Below are 18,490 nucleotides of genomic sequence, written 5' to 3'. Positions count from 1 at the left end.
CCGGACCTCAGTTTGGACACCCTGCCTGCAGCGGACAGCAGGGGGCGCTGCGGCTGCAGCTCGGCCGCCTGGACGCAGCTGAGCTCCGTTTCCTGAAACGCATACTTCAGGATTAGGAAGAACACACCCAGTGACATCAGTGAGGTTTGAAGAAGAAGAAAAAGTGTGAGCTCAGACTGCAGAGGAGGAAGAAGAGGGCCGAAAGGTCCTGCCCCGGGTTACTTCGCTTCTGACTGTGTTTTTTAGCTCCGGAAAGTTCTGGAACCAAACCGTCCGGACTGTGCGTAAAGTTTTCTTCCGCGGAGCGCAGAGAGACGCGTTTCTCAACAGAGGAGGATGTCAACTTCAGACGAGACAGACGGGCTCCGGCCGAGATATGGCTGTAAGTTCAGACTTTTCTGTGCTCACCTTGAGGTGCCAGGGTTTCCCCTCACTGCGCAGAGGCAGAGGCAGCTCCGGACCGCAGCTCCGGCTCAGATCCTGCTCCTGCAGACGCCCCCAAACTTCAGAAAAAGTCTGGTTTATTTGTAGAAAGCGCTGCCAGCCTGGTGTGGGTTTTATTTGTGACAGCATGCTCACAGCTTAATTATGACTTCCGCGTTTTATAATAATGCAGCGCAGAGTGGAGAGGGAGGAGGCCTGCTCACAGTTTACACAACTTTTTATACTTTTGCATTCATGTTAGTTCGTCCTGTCCATATGGTAACTTCTGAAACGTGTTAGAACAGGACAGAATATGAGAAGTTTTTTATGTTTGAGTTCTTAGACATGACATTACCCAAGAACCACCGCCCATGGATGTTTTTAAAATGGGGTCCTGAAGTATTTAAGATCAGAGTTTGAAGTTAATGTCTCCATCTTTCATGTGGATTTGCACAACACAACTTTATTCTCTTTAATCCATCAAACATAGAAACAGAAGTAGTTTACTTTGCTGACATTTTACTGAAACGAGCAGAAACTGGTGCTTCAGAGGACATCTCTCCACTTTTCATGGCCTCGTAGTCTCAGTTTTTGTTGAGATCAGGCTTTACCTGTTGATGAAGTGGCCTGTGATCAACTCTCCCACCTCAGATCTGACAGGAGCCTATAGTGGGGCCTCTTTGTATTACGCGCCCTCCGGTCCCCCATCCCCCCTCTCTCCATAATTTGGGAAAAAAAAACCCTCTTTGGGGGGAAACATTGCTCTGCAGGCAGAACCATGGCTCCAGTCTCCCTCCGCTCTCGTGGGAATCGCCCTGTTAACTCCCCTGCATTGTTTTTTGTTTGCAGTGTATGAACAAGCATGCCGTTAACAGACAAAGGCATGCCCACATCATACAGCCCTGAGCCATAATGAGCTCATGTGTTAACGGGCCGCACAGATGACTCATAAATGAGGCTGTTTCCTTTGTAAAACACCTCAGTGTATGGATGTTTGGAGAGGCCGGGGAGCGGGATGGAAACTTTCCCCTGCTTGTGCAACCGGGAGGAAGTTAATAAACAGCTGGATGTAAAGAATAATACAACATTCATCAGTTAATCTATCTTATCCTTAAGATTCTGTTTGTGCTGCTGATTAAAAAAGTCTCATTCTGTGTCTGTGTTTTGGGCTCCAGCTGTCCTGGATGGCGTGGAGCGGCTCACAGCGGAGGAGATGGATGAGCGGCGGCAGCAGAACATGGCCTACGAGTACCTGTGTCACCTGGAGGAGGCCAAAAGGTAAGAGCTGGAAGACGACTCACCTGTGAGCTGACCGACCCTCTGCAGGCCGATAAGAGCCTGAGGAGACGGCAGCTCTGATTCACGTCTCAAGAGTCTCTCACACTGTGGAGCTCAGCGTTTATTCACTGAACATTCGGGTGCTGCAACTGACAATTTCAGTATCAATTCATCTGCAGATTATTTTCTTTGGTCATCAAAATGTTAGAAAACTGCATAATAACTTCCTAAAAACCAAAGAGAAGTCTTCAAATAGCTTCCTTTCTAAAGATCATCAGTTTTACTACCAGAAGAGAAAGAAAAGAAGGAAATATTCAAGAACTGAAGAGTTTTTTTTAATATTTGTGCTTGATTAAACTTTCGATCAGTCATCAGAATCGTTGCTGATTAATGTTCTGCGGCTCAGCTGACCGATTCATCGACTGATCGCTCATCTCAAGCTGTCGTACAGGTTTTTTAAAAGATGGTAACAGAAATCTGTCAGAAACTGGAATCAAAGTTCGGAAATTTACTCTCCAGTTCATTGCGGTTGTTTAATCCCCGCAGGGTTAATCATGCTGTAGAGCTGCAATGATTCACTGGTTGGTTGATCAAAATGAATCACCATCAGTTTTGATAATCGATTAGTCGTTTGCGAAGAAACATTTGCTGGTTGAAGCTTCTTAAATGTGAGGATTTGTTTCATTTCTTTAAGAGTAAATGAAGAGTTTTTGGGTTTTAGACTGTCGGTTGGACAAAAGGCAGATCGATCTATAAAGAAATTAATCAGTTGCAGCCCTCCTCTTCTGAAGTCCTCTTGGGTCGGGCTTGTTGTCAAACCTCAAGTCTTTTTATGGTATCAACTGTGACAGAGAATCAAAACTGTCAAGAACTGAAAGTAAGAACGTGTGGCCAGATTCATCTCAACTTTCCTGTCCCGCACATCTGCAGCATTTATCATCTGACAACTTTGGCTTATTTTGTAAATGGACTGAAGGTTGTTTTAAGAATAATATTCACTCATTCAGACTCGGGTATTTGTGCTGTGGAAACATTTTAAAATGACGCCCACACAGCTGCACTGTTTGACATTTTAAAAAACTCAGGAGATCTGCTGTATAAAACGAAGTAAAAGATAAATGTGAAGCTAAAAAATAAATTATTTCCTGAAAGGTTTAAGAGATTTTTTGAGATGAGATATTTTTGGCGACATAATATCAACATTCTCGTGATGTTTAACGACATTTGTGATGATTGTAATTGGATTTTCTGAGTTCATTCATAGAGGAAAATTCTACAAGATGACTTTATATCTAGATAATTTTTAGCCAAACTTCTAACTTCTGCAATCTATAAGTATATGAAGAAGTAGTGGAGGTCTGTTAGTGCACACACACACACAAACACACACACGTGCGTATATCTATGTGTGTTCGCATGTGAGATTGCTTTTAGTGGCTCTGGAGGTCGACCCCTCGCAGATTCAAAAAGAGGAAGGATTGTGCGAGACAGGAAGTGACTCAGTCCCTGTTGATTTGAGTATCTCCCACTGTTGCCACAGAAACCCACAGTTGTCATAGCAACAGGTTCCGGTGTTGCGAGGTTGCGCGCTCTGATTAAAGAGAGAAAAGGCTGAGTGGTTGTATGACTGCGGCCGGTGCGCGTGTTTGTTGTCCTCCATCTTTCACCTGCTTTGTGTTTTTTTTTTCTGTGATGTTCAGGAAATTCCTGGAATGATTCGCGTCCGGCCCGTTTATCCTCCGCCTGACACTTCTGCTCCAGTTGTTGCTCTCGTTTATTTTCCAAAATGAAGTTCAGAGAATGTTCCTGAACTTTTTGTGTGTACTGTGTGTGTAAATCTTGTGTAACCACCAAAATAAGAACCAAAAAGTTAAGTTTTTCCAGACGACAAACTGATTTTAGTCAAACTCTGCCCGTCTTGCTGCTGCAGTCTGCTCAGTCTTCTGCTGCTGTTTGTGTCTCACAGACAAAACGACCTCGTGAAGATTAATATAAAACTTCCAGTTGGGGTTCTTCATGTACGTGACTTGGCTTTTTCTTTGTAAACCCGCCACATCACCGGTGTCACGTAGTGTTCAGGGTTTCCCCCAAGACATTTGCATGTGAGGAAGAGTTTGTGTTTGCAGCTTTCGATGAGCTCGATGACCAAAAATGGTCTTTTAACTGATCCCAGTTTGACGGGACACGTTGAATAGTTTTGTCTCTGTCTGAAATCACTATTGTTATATTTACTGGCAAGCTGATGGCTATTGAGTTAGCTCCTATTAGCTCATAAGTGGTGTGTACATGAGACAGAAGATGAGCCAGTGTTTCTTCTAGGGATGCATGATGTTGGATTTCTGCTGTTATTTGATATATATCATATTTTCAGCCCATTAAACGTATATACGCACATATTTCTTCTATTTGAATGTGGAGAACATTAAATATCTCCTGTAGTGGACTTAACACATTATACCATGATGGCAGATGCAGACATGCAATGCTTTTCATAATGTACACAACACAAGACTACACTACAGCATGACTACTTTGTCTAGCATCATAACTAGCATCATATCTGCCCGTCACATCCGCAGATATTAAAGGAGCAGTTCACCCAAAAATGAAAATCCAGTCATCATCTCCTCCCTCCATGCTGATGGAAATTCAGGTGAAGTTTTCGTAGTCCACAAAACATTTCTGGAGCTTCAAAGCAAAACCGCATTCTCCATGCAGCTCATCCGACGTAATCCAAGTCTTCAGAAGCCCTGAGATCCCACATCGATTTGAAAAGATGTTGTTTACACACTGAACCTGAAGTCGAGCTCGTTCAACCACGTCAGATGGGGTGCACACTTTTGGCTTGGCAGCTAAAGTGGAGATTTTGGCTCAAATAAAAAAAATAAAAAGGGTGAAAATGACATCTTTTCAAATCAATTTGGGATCTCAGAGATTTGGTTTACGCCGATGCGCTGTATGGAGCCATTTTCTAAATGTTTTACATTTTAGCCCACATATACTTCAGTTGTTTAGGAGAAAGCTGCAACACTGTTTTGCTGTGAAGCTCAAGAAATGTTTTGTCGACCATGAAACGTGAGGAGATCAATTTTCTTTTTTGGGTGAACTGTTCTTTTAAATGAAACATCGGCATCCTTAAAATCTTCTTTAGAAAACAGAAAAGGCTGCTGCTTTATTATGTTCTCAGTTTCAACATTTAATGTGCTGTCAGTTCGACCACGTCAGGTGTTTGAACTCCTGCGGGTCTTCGTCTCTTCTTCAGTTGCAGATATGAGTAAATGCTGCTAATCCCTGTAATTGATCCAGGATTTGTTTCCATGGCAGCTCACGGATCTGTGATGAAAACACACTCGATTAGTCACCAAAGGTGCAGAAATCCACCGGTGCATTGAACTGTAAAATATTATCAGGATCTATGACAGGTGATCTTGTTAAATATTTGCTTGTGTCGCTGCTGCGGTTCTCGTCCTCTAAACTGCTGCACCTCCACACTGTGAGCCTCCTGATTGGCTGATGAGCTCCCATCTCGTCTCAGGCAGGTGTGTGTGTGTGTTGTTCCTCCATCAGGCAGAGTTTCAGGTAGACCGAGCTCCATGTGGGGAACACCTGAGCCTGCAGGGATCGCTGGGAGAGTGTTTTCGATGCAGCGTGGTATGATGGGAATGTCTCTGTCACAGCAGGGTGTGAGAGCCTACCTGAGGGCCTCGCTCGGATGGCTGCAGGAATGCATTGTTACTGCTATAACACCTCTGCTGTCAGATGTGTGTTTGAGCGTAGAAGGACTGTCATTGCCTCACTGGACTCACTCTCTCTCGGTAAAGAGATGCAAACTATGTGTTATCACTCTTATTTTCATGTCCAATGCAGAGAAAGAGTCTGAAGCGACCTGCTGTGCACGTTATCACACAACATTTGAATGCTCAGTCACCTGTTCATCTATATTGGCTCTTCAGATAGTAGCTTGTGCTAGATGTCACTTGTGAAGCTCGACTGCAGAGCTACAACTCTCACTATTTTCTTTATCCTTTAATCTGCTCATTATTTTTGGGCTTACAAGATAATTTGTTTAACCTGTTAAATTTTTAAATTGCTGGTTTTGTCCAAAAATAGAAAAAAAGCAGCAAATTCTCACACTTTTGGGGCATTTTTAAATGACTTACCTGTGTTTTAGATGAGAAGAGAAATGTGTAACTTATAGATATCAGCAAAATTCCCTATTCAAACAAAAACATGGTGAATCGGGTAAAAATGTGAGCGAGCAATTTCTAAGATATGTAGAATTTTAAACATTCAAAAAATGAACAAACATGAACAGAATGTGAAGAAACGACAGTGCTGACATTGTTTTAAAGACGTTTTATGTTGCAGAAGTGTTTCCTAAAGTTAGCATGCTAACCAGCTTGCCCCCGCCATCCTGTCCCCTAGTACCACTTTGTTCCTGAAGAGGTGACCAGTTGAGCTAAGCCCCCTCGCCCGCGGTGACCACAGGTCCACTCAGCTCCAGGGCTAACTGAGCTACTTGCTAACGGCAGCAAAGAGTGTAGTGAGCACCAGTTGGCGGTTACGCTGCCCCCTATAGTTTCAGAGCTACCCTTCAATTACAAACTACACCTTTAACTGATAGATATCACTATGAAGCCTCCTCAGCTGATGACTTACTGTACATTAAGGCAATTATTTGGCTTTGTTGCCTTCTAATTAATATGTACTCATTTGCGTAATTATTCAGAACAGAAATCTGAACTAACTTAAAACCTGAATATTTGTTTTTTTGTCATTTTTCTTTCCGCTGGTCTGAAAAAATGGTGTTTTCACTTGCAGCGTCGACCTCCTCCTCTGTGTTCTCTCTCTGTATACTCAGCTGTCTTTCTGTCCTCCTTTCACTCTCAGGCTTCAGCCTCTCTGGGAATGCAGTTGGACGTGTTTTCAGTCTGATACTTTATTGATTGGTGCACATTCCCTCCACATCACATCAGTGTACAACAAAACCGTTTCAGGTGGTTTCACCGTAGATACGCTGATGATAAACGACACACAGAGGCGTCTGAAGTCAGGCCGTCATGACTGCTTCCGTCACACGTCGTCCACAGTCGTCTCTTGCTCGCTTCCTGTCACTGCTTCTCTGCATGCAGTGAAGCGAAGCCGGTTGTAAATCACTCGCTCAGCAGATGTTTTCAGCAGGTGACGTAGTCGTTTTTGGGCGTAGCTGACAGATCTTGACTCTGCAGGTGAACCAGATTCCACACAGATCTGACGGCTGAGTGAAAGTGGAGGAGGAGCGTTTGATTTGTTTCTTGGGGTGGAGAGGAGAGATGACAGATTGATATTTCAGGTTGATATTGAACCGTTATATGTGATCAGATACCTGTCAGCTCTCTGAACTGAACTGCCATCTTTTCTCTGCGATTTTGTAGTTTGATCCGACCGGCTGCAGACGAACCTGCAGTTTTTCAAAAGCGCCTGAGGAAGATAAAAGAAAATAAAGACGAATGATAATCCATCACCCCATCGTCTGTTTTAGAGTCACATGTTGGTTGAACTTGGAGGACGGCTCCGTTCTGTGGAGGACGGGAACAGTTATGTTGGGTGTGCTCACTTTCAGTTTCAAATGCTAATCAGGTTCAAACGAGGGGTTTGTTTACAGCCTGTGTGATTGTTTGAGCTCGTGTGTCTCGTGGCGCTGCCTTACTGGACCTACTGGTTCCAGTGATTGTCGTCGTGTTTTCAGGATCTCAGTAATTAACTTTGTAATTAACTGGTGCACGAGTTACATTGTTGTCATAACTGGTTGGGAGGACGACCTCAACTTTAAAAATCTGACCCAAGTGGTTTTTCACTGAGCTGGAAAAAAAGCTGTCTCTTTCTTTGCTCCCTGGAATAATCAGCAGATGATATTTTATTAAAGGAACAGTTCACCCAACAATGCATTCTCTTACACACCTGAAGTAGCAGGGGACTTGATTCAAAATGTTAAAACAAAGCCACCAGATCCAAAATAGATGAATGAAATGACCTTATTTACACCCCTGATGTGTGTCAAGCTCATCCACTTCAGACAGAGGGGCTCGCTAACACTTTTAGCAGCTACAGTGAAGATTTCGGCTTAAAAAAGGGTGAAAATAATGTGTTTTTAAACCAGTATGGGATCTCGGGGCTTCTGGAGACACAGATTATGACCAGACGAGCTGTATGGAGCCATTTATTTATTTTTACGCTGTTTTGCTGTGACGCTCCAGAAATGTTTTGTGGACTACAACCACAACTCATGATGATGAGTGGATTTTCATTTTTGGGTGAACTTCAGGTCACCAAAACATAAAACAGCATGACAACAACAACAAGTATTATAAATAGTATAAGAAAGAGTATAAAAAATACAAATAAAATACATATAAATATTGACACACAATGAAATCGAACAATTATAAACAAAACATAACAACATATAAAAGCTTTACGGTCATTCAAATATCGGCAGTAAAAATCAGCGCGGACACAACATCAGAAGTGTAACTTCTGTGTGCGTTTGTTTTCTCCGTCCTGCCCACAGCAGTAATTCTGCAGCAGTTCTTGTTCAGACAGCACTGAACAGTGAGAGATAGCGTAATGACGGCTTTAGAGGCAGAGCAGCTCACTGACGGTCCCGGTCTGATCATCATCTCATCATCATCATCCCTCCGTCACTGCGGTGAGAGAAAATACAGAGCAGTGTCGAGAGGGTGGTTCACATTCAGGTCTATTTACAGCACACACACACACACACACACACACACACACACACACACACACACACACACACACACACACACACACACACACACACACACACACACACACACACACACACACGGCGTTTAAAGCTAGATTGGTGTCTAATTAGTGTTTTGTGTAAATTTGTGAAATGACAGGGTTCCTTTTAAACGTGAAATGTCACGAAGGTTTTAAGGATTTGAGGTATAAAATATGCACTTTTGAAAATGAATGGTCTCGAAAACGTTTTAAAACCAAGTAACCAAATTACGCAGCGACTCTTTTTGAAACTTCATAGCAACGAATCAGAAAAGGGAATTGAATCGGGACCTTAAAAAATCAAAAAGGTGACCCCCTCAGTGTTGAGTGTAGCGAGCGTCGCACAGCGACAGCACAGTTCACCTGTCGGCCGGGCAGGTTTCCTCCTCACTCTCGCTGACTGACATGCAATCCTTTCAGATGAGGTCATAGTAACTGTGTGTTAAACAGTGTACGTGTGTGTGTTTGTGTTTGTTTGTGTGAGAGCCCGGTCCGACAGCAAAGTTCTGTCCCCCCCAGACAAACAAATACGATTTGAGTGAAATGACAAATGTTTGATTACATGAAAAAAACTCCACATTTGTAAATCGGTTTTATCTCTTTGTGACACTAAAGAATGATCAGCATCCTGAAATGAGTTTGTTGTTGTTGCACAAATGTCAGAGGCATTTTTTTATTGGGTGACATCACTGACAGTGAGGCCACGTGTTTCAGGGTGGAAGACATTTGTAGTTGCTTGATTCATGGGGTTAAACTTTGGCTCATTATTTGTTTTTTTTCCACTTTCCTTTTATGGATTAGTTCACCCCAAAAATGAAAATCCAATCTTTGTCTCCTCGCCCTCAGGCAGATGGAAAGTCAGGTGAAGTTTCATAGTCCACAAAACTTTTCTGGAGCTTCACAGCAAAACAGCGTTCTCCTAAACAACTGAAGTAGCTGGAAGCCCCAAGATCCCAAATTGATTTGAAAAGATGTTATGTACACCCTTTTTTAAGATGAAATCCCCACTTTAGCTGCCAGTGCTGTCAGTGCGCACCCCGTCTGAAGTGGTGTAAATAGCATCTCTTTGTTTGGCTGTTTTTTATGTTTTAAATAGAAAACACAAATAGATGAATGAATTGACCTCATTTACACCCCCGATGTGTGTCAAGCTCATCCACTTCAGACAGAGGGGCTCGCTAACATTTTTAGCAGCTACAGTGAAGATTTCGGCTTAAAAAAGGGTGAAAATAATGTGTTTTCAAACCAATTTGGGATCTCTGGGCTTCTGGAGACACGGCTTACGACCAGACGAGCTGTATGGAGCCATTTTATATGTTTATATATTCTTATTTTCAGTTGTTTTTCACATTTTAAAACAAGTCTTCGGCTACTTCAGTTGTTTAGGAGAATGCTGTTTTGCTGTGAAGCTCCAGAAATGTTTTGTGGACTACTGACTTTCCATCAGCATGGAGGGGAGGAGACGATGACTGGAATTTCTATGGGGTTGAATACTGGGAATTGAGATTCCAACATTCGGCAGGAATTCTCTGCAAAATCTGGTCCTTTTTCCTTGAAGAAATACCTGCAGGACCACAGGAGTATGGAGGGATTGTGGGGAAGTAATAAATATAAAAATAAGCTGAAATAGCTGAGTACAGAACAGAGAAGTGTGCACAGTTGTTGAATTTTTTCAAACATGAGTATAAAGATGTACAAAGTCATCATGAGCAAACTTATTGAAGGGTTGAGACAGACTATAACGCTGAGAGTCAGACAAACTTATCACCATTTATGAAGTTGTGACATGATCACCAAAGTTACAACACACCGTGCCACTACTTACGTCACCTTTTTTTTTTTTCAAGTGTGGGAGCTCTCTGGATTGTGCAGCGTCTCTGTATTTTAATCTTCCCTCAGGAGCAGCTGTTTGTTTAAAAAAGAGCGAGATAATCCATCACAGCAAACAGAGAGATAATCTCTGTTTTATCTCTGATCCACCATACAGAGCCGAGTGTTGTCACATCAGTGTGTTAGATTACGCTCCTCCGTCTCCTCCTGTCTGTTTTCTGACGCTCGCTATAATAATAATAATGATCTCCAAGAAAAACACCCATCACTTTGAAAACGTACCTGTCACATCCATGACTGTGTTTTTGTGCACGGTTTCTTAGCTGGTTGTGAAATAAATAAACTTTAAGAGATTACTCACTCACAGAATTGCAAAATGAGGGAATGAATCGTTTAAATTGTATCACAGCAGTTTTCAGAGTGTGATAAAACTCTTACACCTTTACAGGAGCTCAGTCTTCTCAGTTTCACCCTTCGCTGAGAGTCCTGCCCAGTTCCTCCTCCAGCTTTGGCCTTTTGCCTGTAATTTCCTGTTTTCAAACAGTTTCCAAACACTCTTGTGTATAGCCCGCTGCTGCAATGAATATTATGTAATGTCAGACCCCGGCATTGTGTTACTCTGCGGAGAACAATGGCACAAGAGTGATGTGTTCGAACCTTTTCATGGTGATACGATCTGTCCTGAGGGGACTGATCCTGAGATTGTATGGACCCACCAGCTCCAGTAAACAACTTCTTTAATGTTTGTCCAGTTCAGGAAACCTCCTGCGTTTACTTTTATTTTGTTTTGATTGATTTTCTTCAGAACTGAACTGATGAGTAGTTATTTTCATAGTCAGTTAATCTGTTGATTATTTTGTCTATTACTCAATCAGTTGTTTGGTGTTTCCCAAAGCTCAAATCTTCTTGTTCAGTCCAAGATATTCAGTTTACTGTCACAGAGGAGGAAAGAAACCAGAAAATGTTCGCATTTAAGAAGCTGGAATCAGAAAGTTCAGATGCTTTTTCCTTAAAAAAGAGATCAACTGATTATACAAATAGTTGTCGATTAATTGAATAGTTTACAACTTATCGATTAGTCGGTTCATTCTAAGATTGTAAATAAATATCAAACCAAGTCGCTCTTGTTGACACTTTGAGCTCAGTTGTAACATTAGCATATCAAGTTGACGTGTTAATGTTGGTATATTTGCATACTAATGTTTAGCATGCTAACAGATTTAGCTCAGTTACATCGAGCACAACAGGAACTTTGTTGTTGGTAATCAGAGTATCAGATCATGAAGTATCACAGTACGTGTCCAGGATGCTTCCCATTCATTGTCCATGTATGCAGCCGTGTAAAACATTGCGTTCTGAGGTAGTCCGTCGTGTTGCACGCTCCTATTTTGCATAAAGTGGAGGTCTAGGCTACATTACGCAAATTAGGGACATCTGGCGCGACTTTCCGCCTCGGGAAACTCCAGAAAAACTATTTATACGAACTGCTGTCTAGTTAAAATGAAGACAGATTCAGGAAATACATTTCTGAGGCTTATTTCTCGCCGTGTGAACAATCTTCTTAATATAAGAAAGTTAAAAGTTTCAAAAGGAGTCGCCATGTTGGTTGGTCCAGTTTGAAATCCCGGTGCAGACGGCCCATGAGTGGCATTGGTCCAGTCAGGTACAGCCGTGGAGTGTCTGCGAGGGTGTAGCCTGTATTGGTCATGCATCGAAAGACATCCTGTGGACACATGGCAGTAAGAAAGTGGGAAGTTTGATCAGTTGGTGGTGTTGGATGAAACATCATAAGGATTATTCCGCAGTGACCGTGAACATTAACTACATTTAATGACAACTCGCGCAGTGTTTGTCAAGATTGTTCTCGACCAGAGTGTTTGACAGCAGACAGATGTTGTCCTCCTCAGAGCCACGGTGCCAGAATGAATATAAAGAGGAGTAAAGTCTGATTCTTGCCCATAAACTCACTAACAGTAAAACTGTAATCTTGTGGACTGCCTGTTTAAATCAACAACACTTGAGGTCCACGTCTCCACTCTGAACGCTGTGTTTTGGGCTGCTGTGTAAATGTTACCTGCTGAGAGCTGAGGGTGAGATTAGGAAAACCGGCCTGAGTCACCGGCGGGCAGTCAGCAGCAGGGAATGTGGGAATGAAAGAGAGAGGGATCAGTGCTCCAGAAAGGCCCTGCAGGAGCGCCGCCCCACCCCTCCTCCGCTGCCTCTCACCTGGCCGTCTGTGAAACCTGACACTGCTAGTTACTCCTCTGGTTTGGATGCTCGTCACAGTCAGGGAACGGTCTGTGAATCCTGCACGCTGATGAAACCTCTCAGTCGTGAGCTGACACAGCAGTTTCATCTGACTGACAGTCACCCCCTCCCCCACCTCCACCACCACCACGACCTGATCACCTCAGGCCTGCATGGTTTTCTGTAAGTATGTCAGCCCTCAGCTGGTATTTGCACTCAGATTACCTGGACTGTGGACAGTGATGTGTCTGAGGCCGCAGGTCAGATGTGATGGATGGTTGTTCTCAGAAGGAGGCTCGCAGCTCCACTGTGGGTCAAAGGTCCTAATCAATTAAAACTAAGCACATTCACTCAAGTACTGTACCCAAGTACAGTTTCGAGGTACTTGTACTCGAGTATTTCCACTTTCTACTACTGTTTACTTCCACTGCACTACATTATACTTTTACTCCACTACATTTATTCAGTAACTTTAGTAAATAGTTCATTTGCAGATTGCACGCTGCATCAGAGCCAAAGCACTTTTAAATTTAGTTTTTTAGCAAGTAAAAACAAAAACAGTTCTGATAATCAGAATATCTGATCGATTATTGGTTGTGAATATATGTATAATTTACTTTTACTTGTGCTTTTGATACTTAAGTACATTTAATATCAGATACTTTAAGACTTTTACTCAAATGTTTTCTGGATGGGTGACTTTCACTTTTACTAAGGTCATATTTTAACACTTTCTTTACTCAAGTATGACTTTTGGGGACTTTTTACAACACTGCTTAAAAGTGACGGAAACACGATGGTGTGTGTGTGTGTGTGTGTGTTTGTGTGCGTCTTGTCATCATCTCACAACCCCTCAGATTCATCCTGTCAGCCCTTATGGTCTACAAGACTGACTGACTTGTTGTTGAATGACTTTCTTCCAGTCTTCTGATTGATAGTCAGCTAATAGTTTCAGCTTTAACTCAGTGATGCAGATGTTCAGTATACGGACCAGATGTGAGTTAATGTTGTAGTTTTTCTCACACTACGTTACACAAAGAGCTCAGTGTTACGAGCTGTGAAGTTAGCTGTGGTACACGGGCCCGGCCTGGTTGAAAAGAGAAAACACTCTCGCACACTGAGCTTGGATTTCGCACCGTGACACAGTGTCAGTCCAGCTGCTATCAGGTTGTTTGAGTGCTGAGAGGACGAGGTCAGTTGGTGCACAGATTCCAGTGTTGCAGCAAAGCATGTAATGGACAACTTGGCACTCACTCATCTTTTTTTTTTTTTTTTTTGTGTTTCCCTCTTGTCATTTTTCTCCTTGTTTTCTTCCCATCCTGTCCTCTGTGCAGCAGGACAGTTCATGAAACACCTGCTTTCCACTGAGGCTGTGATTTATTGATTCCCATAATTTAAGATCGTCTTCACCACACAGACACTTTTCTTAAAAACATGTTTTTAATCAGACAACAGGATCCAGAACAGGGAGCGAGGCGTGTGTTTCTATACCTTGACATTGTGCTGATGGTGGAGCGTCCACATGTTATCTGCCTCTCCAGCTGTTCTGTAAACACACTGCACTTCCCCCTCTTTCCTTTTCAGACACAGATGTATTTATAATGCCAGGGACAACTCAGAACAGGACATTGTTGAAAGTCGCAGGCTAATTGTTTCTACTGAAGCCGTGTTTGTCGTCACTGAACCTTTTTCCCGACAGTCCATCACACTTCAGACCCTCTGTGGTCTAAAATTAGCATAACGTTTTTCCTTGTAAGGCCTGTTTCATGTGTTTCTGGACAGACTTGCATTATTGAGAACATTACAGCAGGGGTTTTCCTTGGCTTAACTGAAGGCTTGAGTCGTGGTTGTGAGGCTGTTTTACCTGATCGTTCACCAAGAACTGATCTCTGACAGAAAGGCAGTGAAATAAGGGCAACATCGATGAGACCAACCAGCAAAAAGTAACTTGATGTGACTCATATCACAATCACAATATCTGTCAAAATAATGGCAATGGCCAATTTTGTTTTGGCCGTGTCATTCAGCCCTCGTTCAGATCCACAGAAACTCTACTGTTGTGAGAAAAGCAGTTGGTGATTGGTATCTTTTGCCGGAGGTTTTTATTGTGAAACAACAGGAAGTGTTTGGTGAACAGCAGCACTTTGTCTCTGACGTGTTGTTTTAAAGGACAGCTGTTATACTATTTTGTTTTGGGAAAGTTAAAAAGCTCACTGTCAACGGGAGCTCCTCTCTCCCACAGAAAACACTGCTCCTGAAACGCCTCGTCATTGTCCCGCCTCTAATGGAGTGGAAACCCAAAATAAAATTATGACCTGAAAATGAGCAGAATATGTCTCCTTTAAGGTTTTCTTTAAATCTCAAACACTTCAGTAAAAACTGTTAGTTAAAGCTTTTATGTATTTCTCTGTAAACTCAGTGACCCAGTCAGCTAAATTCACAGGATTTTGTGCAGCCGGATGTTCTTTGTCCTGCAACGTTTTTGTTTTCAATGCCATAATTCACTGTTTGTGAAAGGCCTCCATCTGGTTTCTCAGATGGAACAATCAAGAGAACAGAATGAAATCAAACTGTGTGTTGACGCCCGAATAAACTGCTTGACTGAGCAGAAATCTGGGTGTGTGATCCCAATTATGCACTTAATGTGGTGAAGGACATCTGACTAACATGCTGACATGACAGTTTCCGCATTCAGGACGTTGTTTCCATTTAGCATGGCTTTAATCATTTTCATCTCAAAACACATGTTGACTGAAATCTGGCTACAACACTTGTAACCATCCCTTTAACGTTTTCATGACAGACACATATCATGGGGACAACAGCTAGCGGCACACTAGACACAAACGATCATTGTGTCTTTACAGCCCTGACCCAGCTTTTCTAAACAATGCGGCAATGAAACCTATTAGGCCGCTCCCAGAGAGGGACGAGATAACAATACCTCTGAGAATTACAATAACGAGGCTTGTGGTCAGGTAGGATAAGCCTTATTATTGCCCAGAAGTTATTAAACATTAACTGCAGTGGAAGCGCTGTGCCTGGGAAAGAGGAAGTGTGTAACTGAAGTCCAAAGTTTCTTCATCGTCACGCACTGAACGTTATTAACAGACCCCCTGCAGAGAAACAATCTCTGCCATCCTCTCAGTAAAGCCGGAGAAGCTACAGCAGCCGAGGCATTGTGAAGAGGATGTACCTCGAGAGCGGCCGGAGACGGTCCTGCCCGGCGAGGTGTCTGTGTCTTCCTGGACAGACACTGGTCAGTAGCAGAGCTCTTCCTATGAGACTGACCTCTGAACTCAGCACTGACTGCAGCTTCCTGTCCACACACAGGACCTCAGGAGGGAGGAGATAACGATCCTCTGTGTTTCCATGTTTTCCTGTGCTGCAGTGCTGCTCGGTTTCTGACATTAAAATGTTTGACAGAAATCTCCAGCTGGAGTCTAAATATGTGTCCTGTTAGTTTAGTCTGCAGAGTGCTAACAAAAGCTATTGTATCCTGTAGTACGACCATATTATATCAAATTCTGAACAACTATTACTATTTCACGTTAGTCAAAGTGGTTTCTGACCAGATTTATAGTCAAAACTTCCTTACATTTATCCTTCATTCACACCTTATCAGCATTATGGGATGGATGGGGAAAATGCCCCATTGTTACAACTTGGCAACATTCACATGTTATTCAAAGAATGTTACACCCATTAGCACCGTTTGCTAATTGGATTAGCTGCATTTCTATGTTATATATCTGTAGCAGCTCATCAACAAATTCAAGCAGATATAAACCGACTGTGTGAGATAAACAGTCCCCTTATTATTGGCTTCATTGATTCTATTACAATTAATATTTCATTTTGTAAACATGGAGCCACGCTACCTGCAGGCGATTTTGGCTCCGCAGCCATTTTGGCAACAATTTGAGGGCATTTCTTTTATTTTTAATTTCAGTAGGCTGCAGTGAACTTTTTTTCCAGTTGTTCAGCGTTTTGGACCAGATTTTTAAGTTCTTATTATGTGTAAAATGTATTGTTTTTGACAAGCTAACTACTTAATGCTAGCTGTGGAAACAAATAAAAATGTAAAGTTTTAGGTTTATTACAAGAAAAATACACAAATACTAACAGTGTATGCCTGTAGCTCCTTTTTAATTGGCTAGTTTGATTATTTTCAAGTTAATATTAGATTAATTAATATTAATATTTGGATGTTTGCAGCTGTTTTGCCTCTGCCTGTAGCTCTTCTGTGAAGTTGGGGATGTCCTAGTTGTTAGAAATTTTCGATATCTCCAAATTGCAATCACAACTTGCTGGGTGATGCAAACTTTTGTTCCACTTGGCTGCGCTTTATGTTGATTTGTTTGGTATGCCATGAATGTAGCATTAGCCTTCAGATAGCTTGTCTCGGAGGCCGCGCTTGCACCTTCATATCTCTCCTCTGACGTGTTATTTGTTTAGCTGGAGTAACTAAAAATTCCAGACAATGCTTTCATATTTGTGGCTATTGTTTTAATTTGTAGACACGTCTGTTGGTGTCATAATCACAACTTGACATTTATTTTGGCTCTTCTCTTCTGTTGTTGAAATTCAGCGTTTGACATTTTAACATCTCATTCATAGCTGATGTTCTCACTGGTTAAGTGGAGGGTGTGTCTGTGTTTGTGCTGCCCTGGAAAGGGTGTGTAGCCCTGATAAAGGAGCCATTAGTTAGCAGTCTTTATGGAGCCTTTCACTGCTCCAGTGTGGAGTGAAAGGAGGGGCTTGTTCCTGCCTGGCAGGCCCAGGCCTCGGGCCATGGGTCGGCCACCTCCGCCTCAATAGCGGGCCTGTCTGGAGACCCCATGTCACGACTTCCTGGGAGGGAAGTTGTTTCAGCTGGTTGTGAGTTGGCCTGTGCACTGCAAAGTGTGGGTTGTGAGTGTATTTTGTGTGAGAACGAAATGTCTGCACAAGAATTTAAGAAGTTAGAAAAAATCCCTGAAAGTGAGGCTCAATCAGGAGGAAGACTTGGGTGTAGTTTTAAGATTAGTTTGGATTTAATTGAATACAGTGAGTGAAGGTCTTCACAGCTCTAATAATACGTGTGTGTGTGTCTGTGTGTGTGTCTGTGTGTGTGTGTAGGGGGGGTCTCTGTGGGAGGAAAGGAATCTTTTAATCTCACTCAGGATACAGTTAACCTTGTTGTTGCTTGACAAAGACCTTAGTTAGAGAAGAGTGGGAGTGTTTTCTTAGCAGATGAAAAGAGAGAGAGGCTGTGTTTGACCTCCCTCCCTCTGCCCTCACGCTGTGAAATTCCTCACAGCCAACGATAAACTCAAGGTTTTTTCATAATCAGAGCTGATATTTGGAGGCCTTTAATAAAAGCGGGGCGGACACCACCGTCCACCGCTGGGAAAAGATACTGTGAAGCTATTAATTTACAGGAAAGTGCAGTATAGACAGCCGTACAGTTAACAGTTGATTCAGGCGCAGAACATCAGGCATCATTAGATTAAAAGATGTTTTTGATGTTTCTCCAGTAATGAAATGGAAGAAAAGGACCACGTGTGACGTAAGTAAAGCTGAAGAAGGAAGAAAGGAAGTTGAAGTAGATTTCCTGAACTTTTCCTTCGAAGCCAGCTGTCTAAATCTGTGAGTCTCAGTAAATGTAACTGAATTACTCATACTTGAGTAAAAGTAAAGATAACATGTTAAAATATTACTTTGGTAAAAGTGAAAGGCACCCATATGAATAGTACTGCAGTAAAAGTATCTGATATTAAATGTAATTAAATTTAAAAAGTAATTTTCTGACAATAAACGTACTTAAGTATCAAAAGTACAAGTAAAAGTAAATTATACGTATATTTTTATATATTTTTATTATATGAGTCAGGTTTTTTATTACCTCATTGCCAATAATATATAATAATATTTAAAAAGT

At 42.2% G+C, this 18,490-nt stretch overlaps 1 protein-coding gene across 1 annotated transcript in view; it reads left to right on the top strand.

Annotated features, from left to right (window-relative positions):
- The first annotated feature begins 241 nt into the window (after positions 1 to 241).
- Positions 242 to 18,490, top strand: part of iqgap1 (IQ motif containing GTPase activating protein 1) — a 43,542-nt gene continuing 25,293 nt past the window's right edge. The window contains exons 1-2 of the mRNA XM_073464098.1: positions 242 to 382; positions 1,599 to 1,701. Of these exons, the coding sequence (XP_073320199.1) occupies positions 337 to 382; positions 1,599 to 1,701 (149 nt within the window). The 5' untranslated portion in view covers positions 242 to 336. The remainder of the gene's footprint in view (positions 383 to 1,598; positions 1,702 to 18,490) is intronic.

This window comes from Pagrus major, chromosome 4 (assembly GCF_040436345.1).
Source record: "Pagrus major chromosome 4, Pma_NU_1.0".
Classification (NCBI taxonomy): domain Eukaryota; kingdom Metazoa; phylum Chordata; class Actinopteri; order Spariformes; family Sparidae; genus Pagrus; species Pagrus major.
The sequence above is the reverse complement of the archived record's forward strand: the minus strand, read 5'-3'. Positions and strand labels throughout refer to the sequence as shown.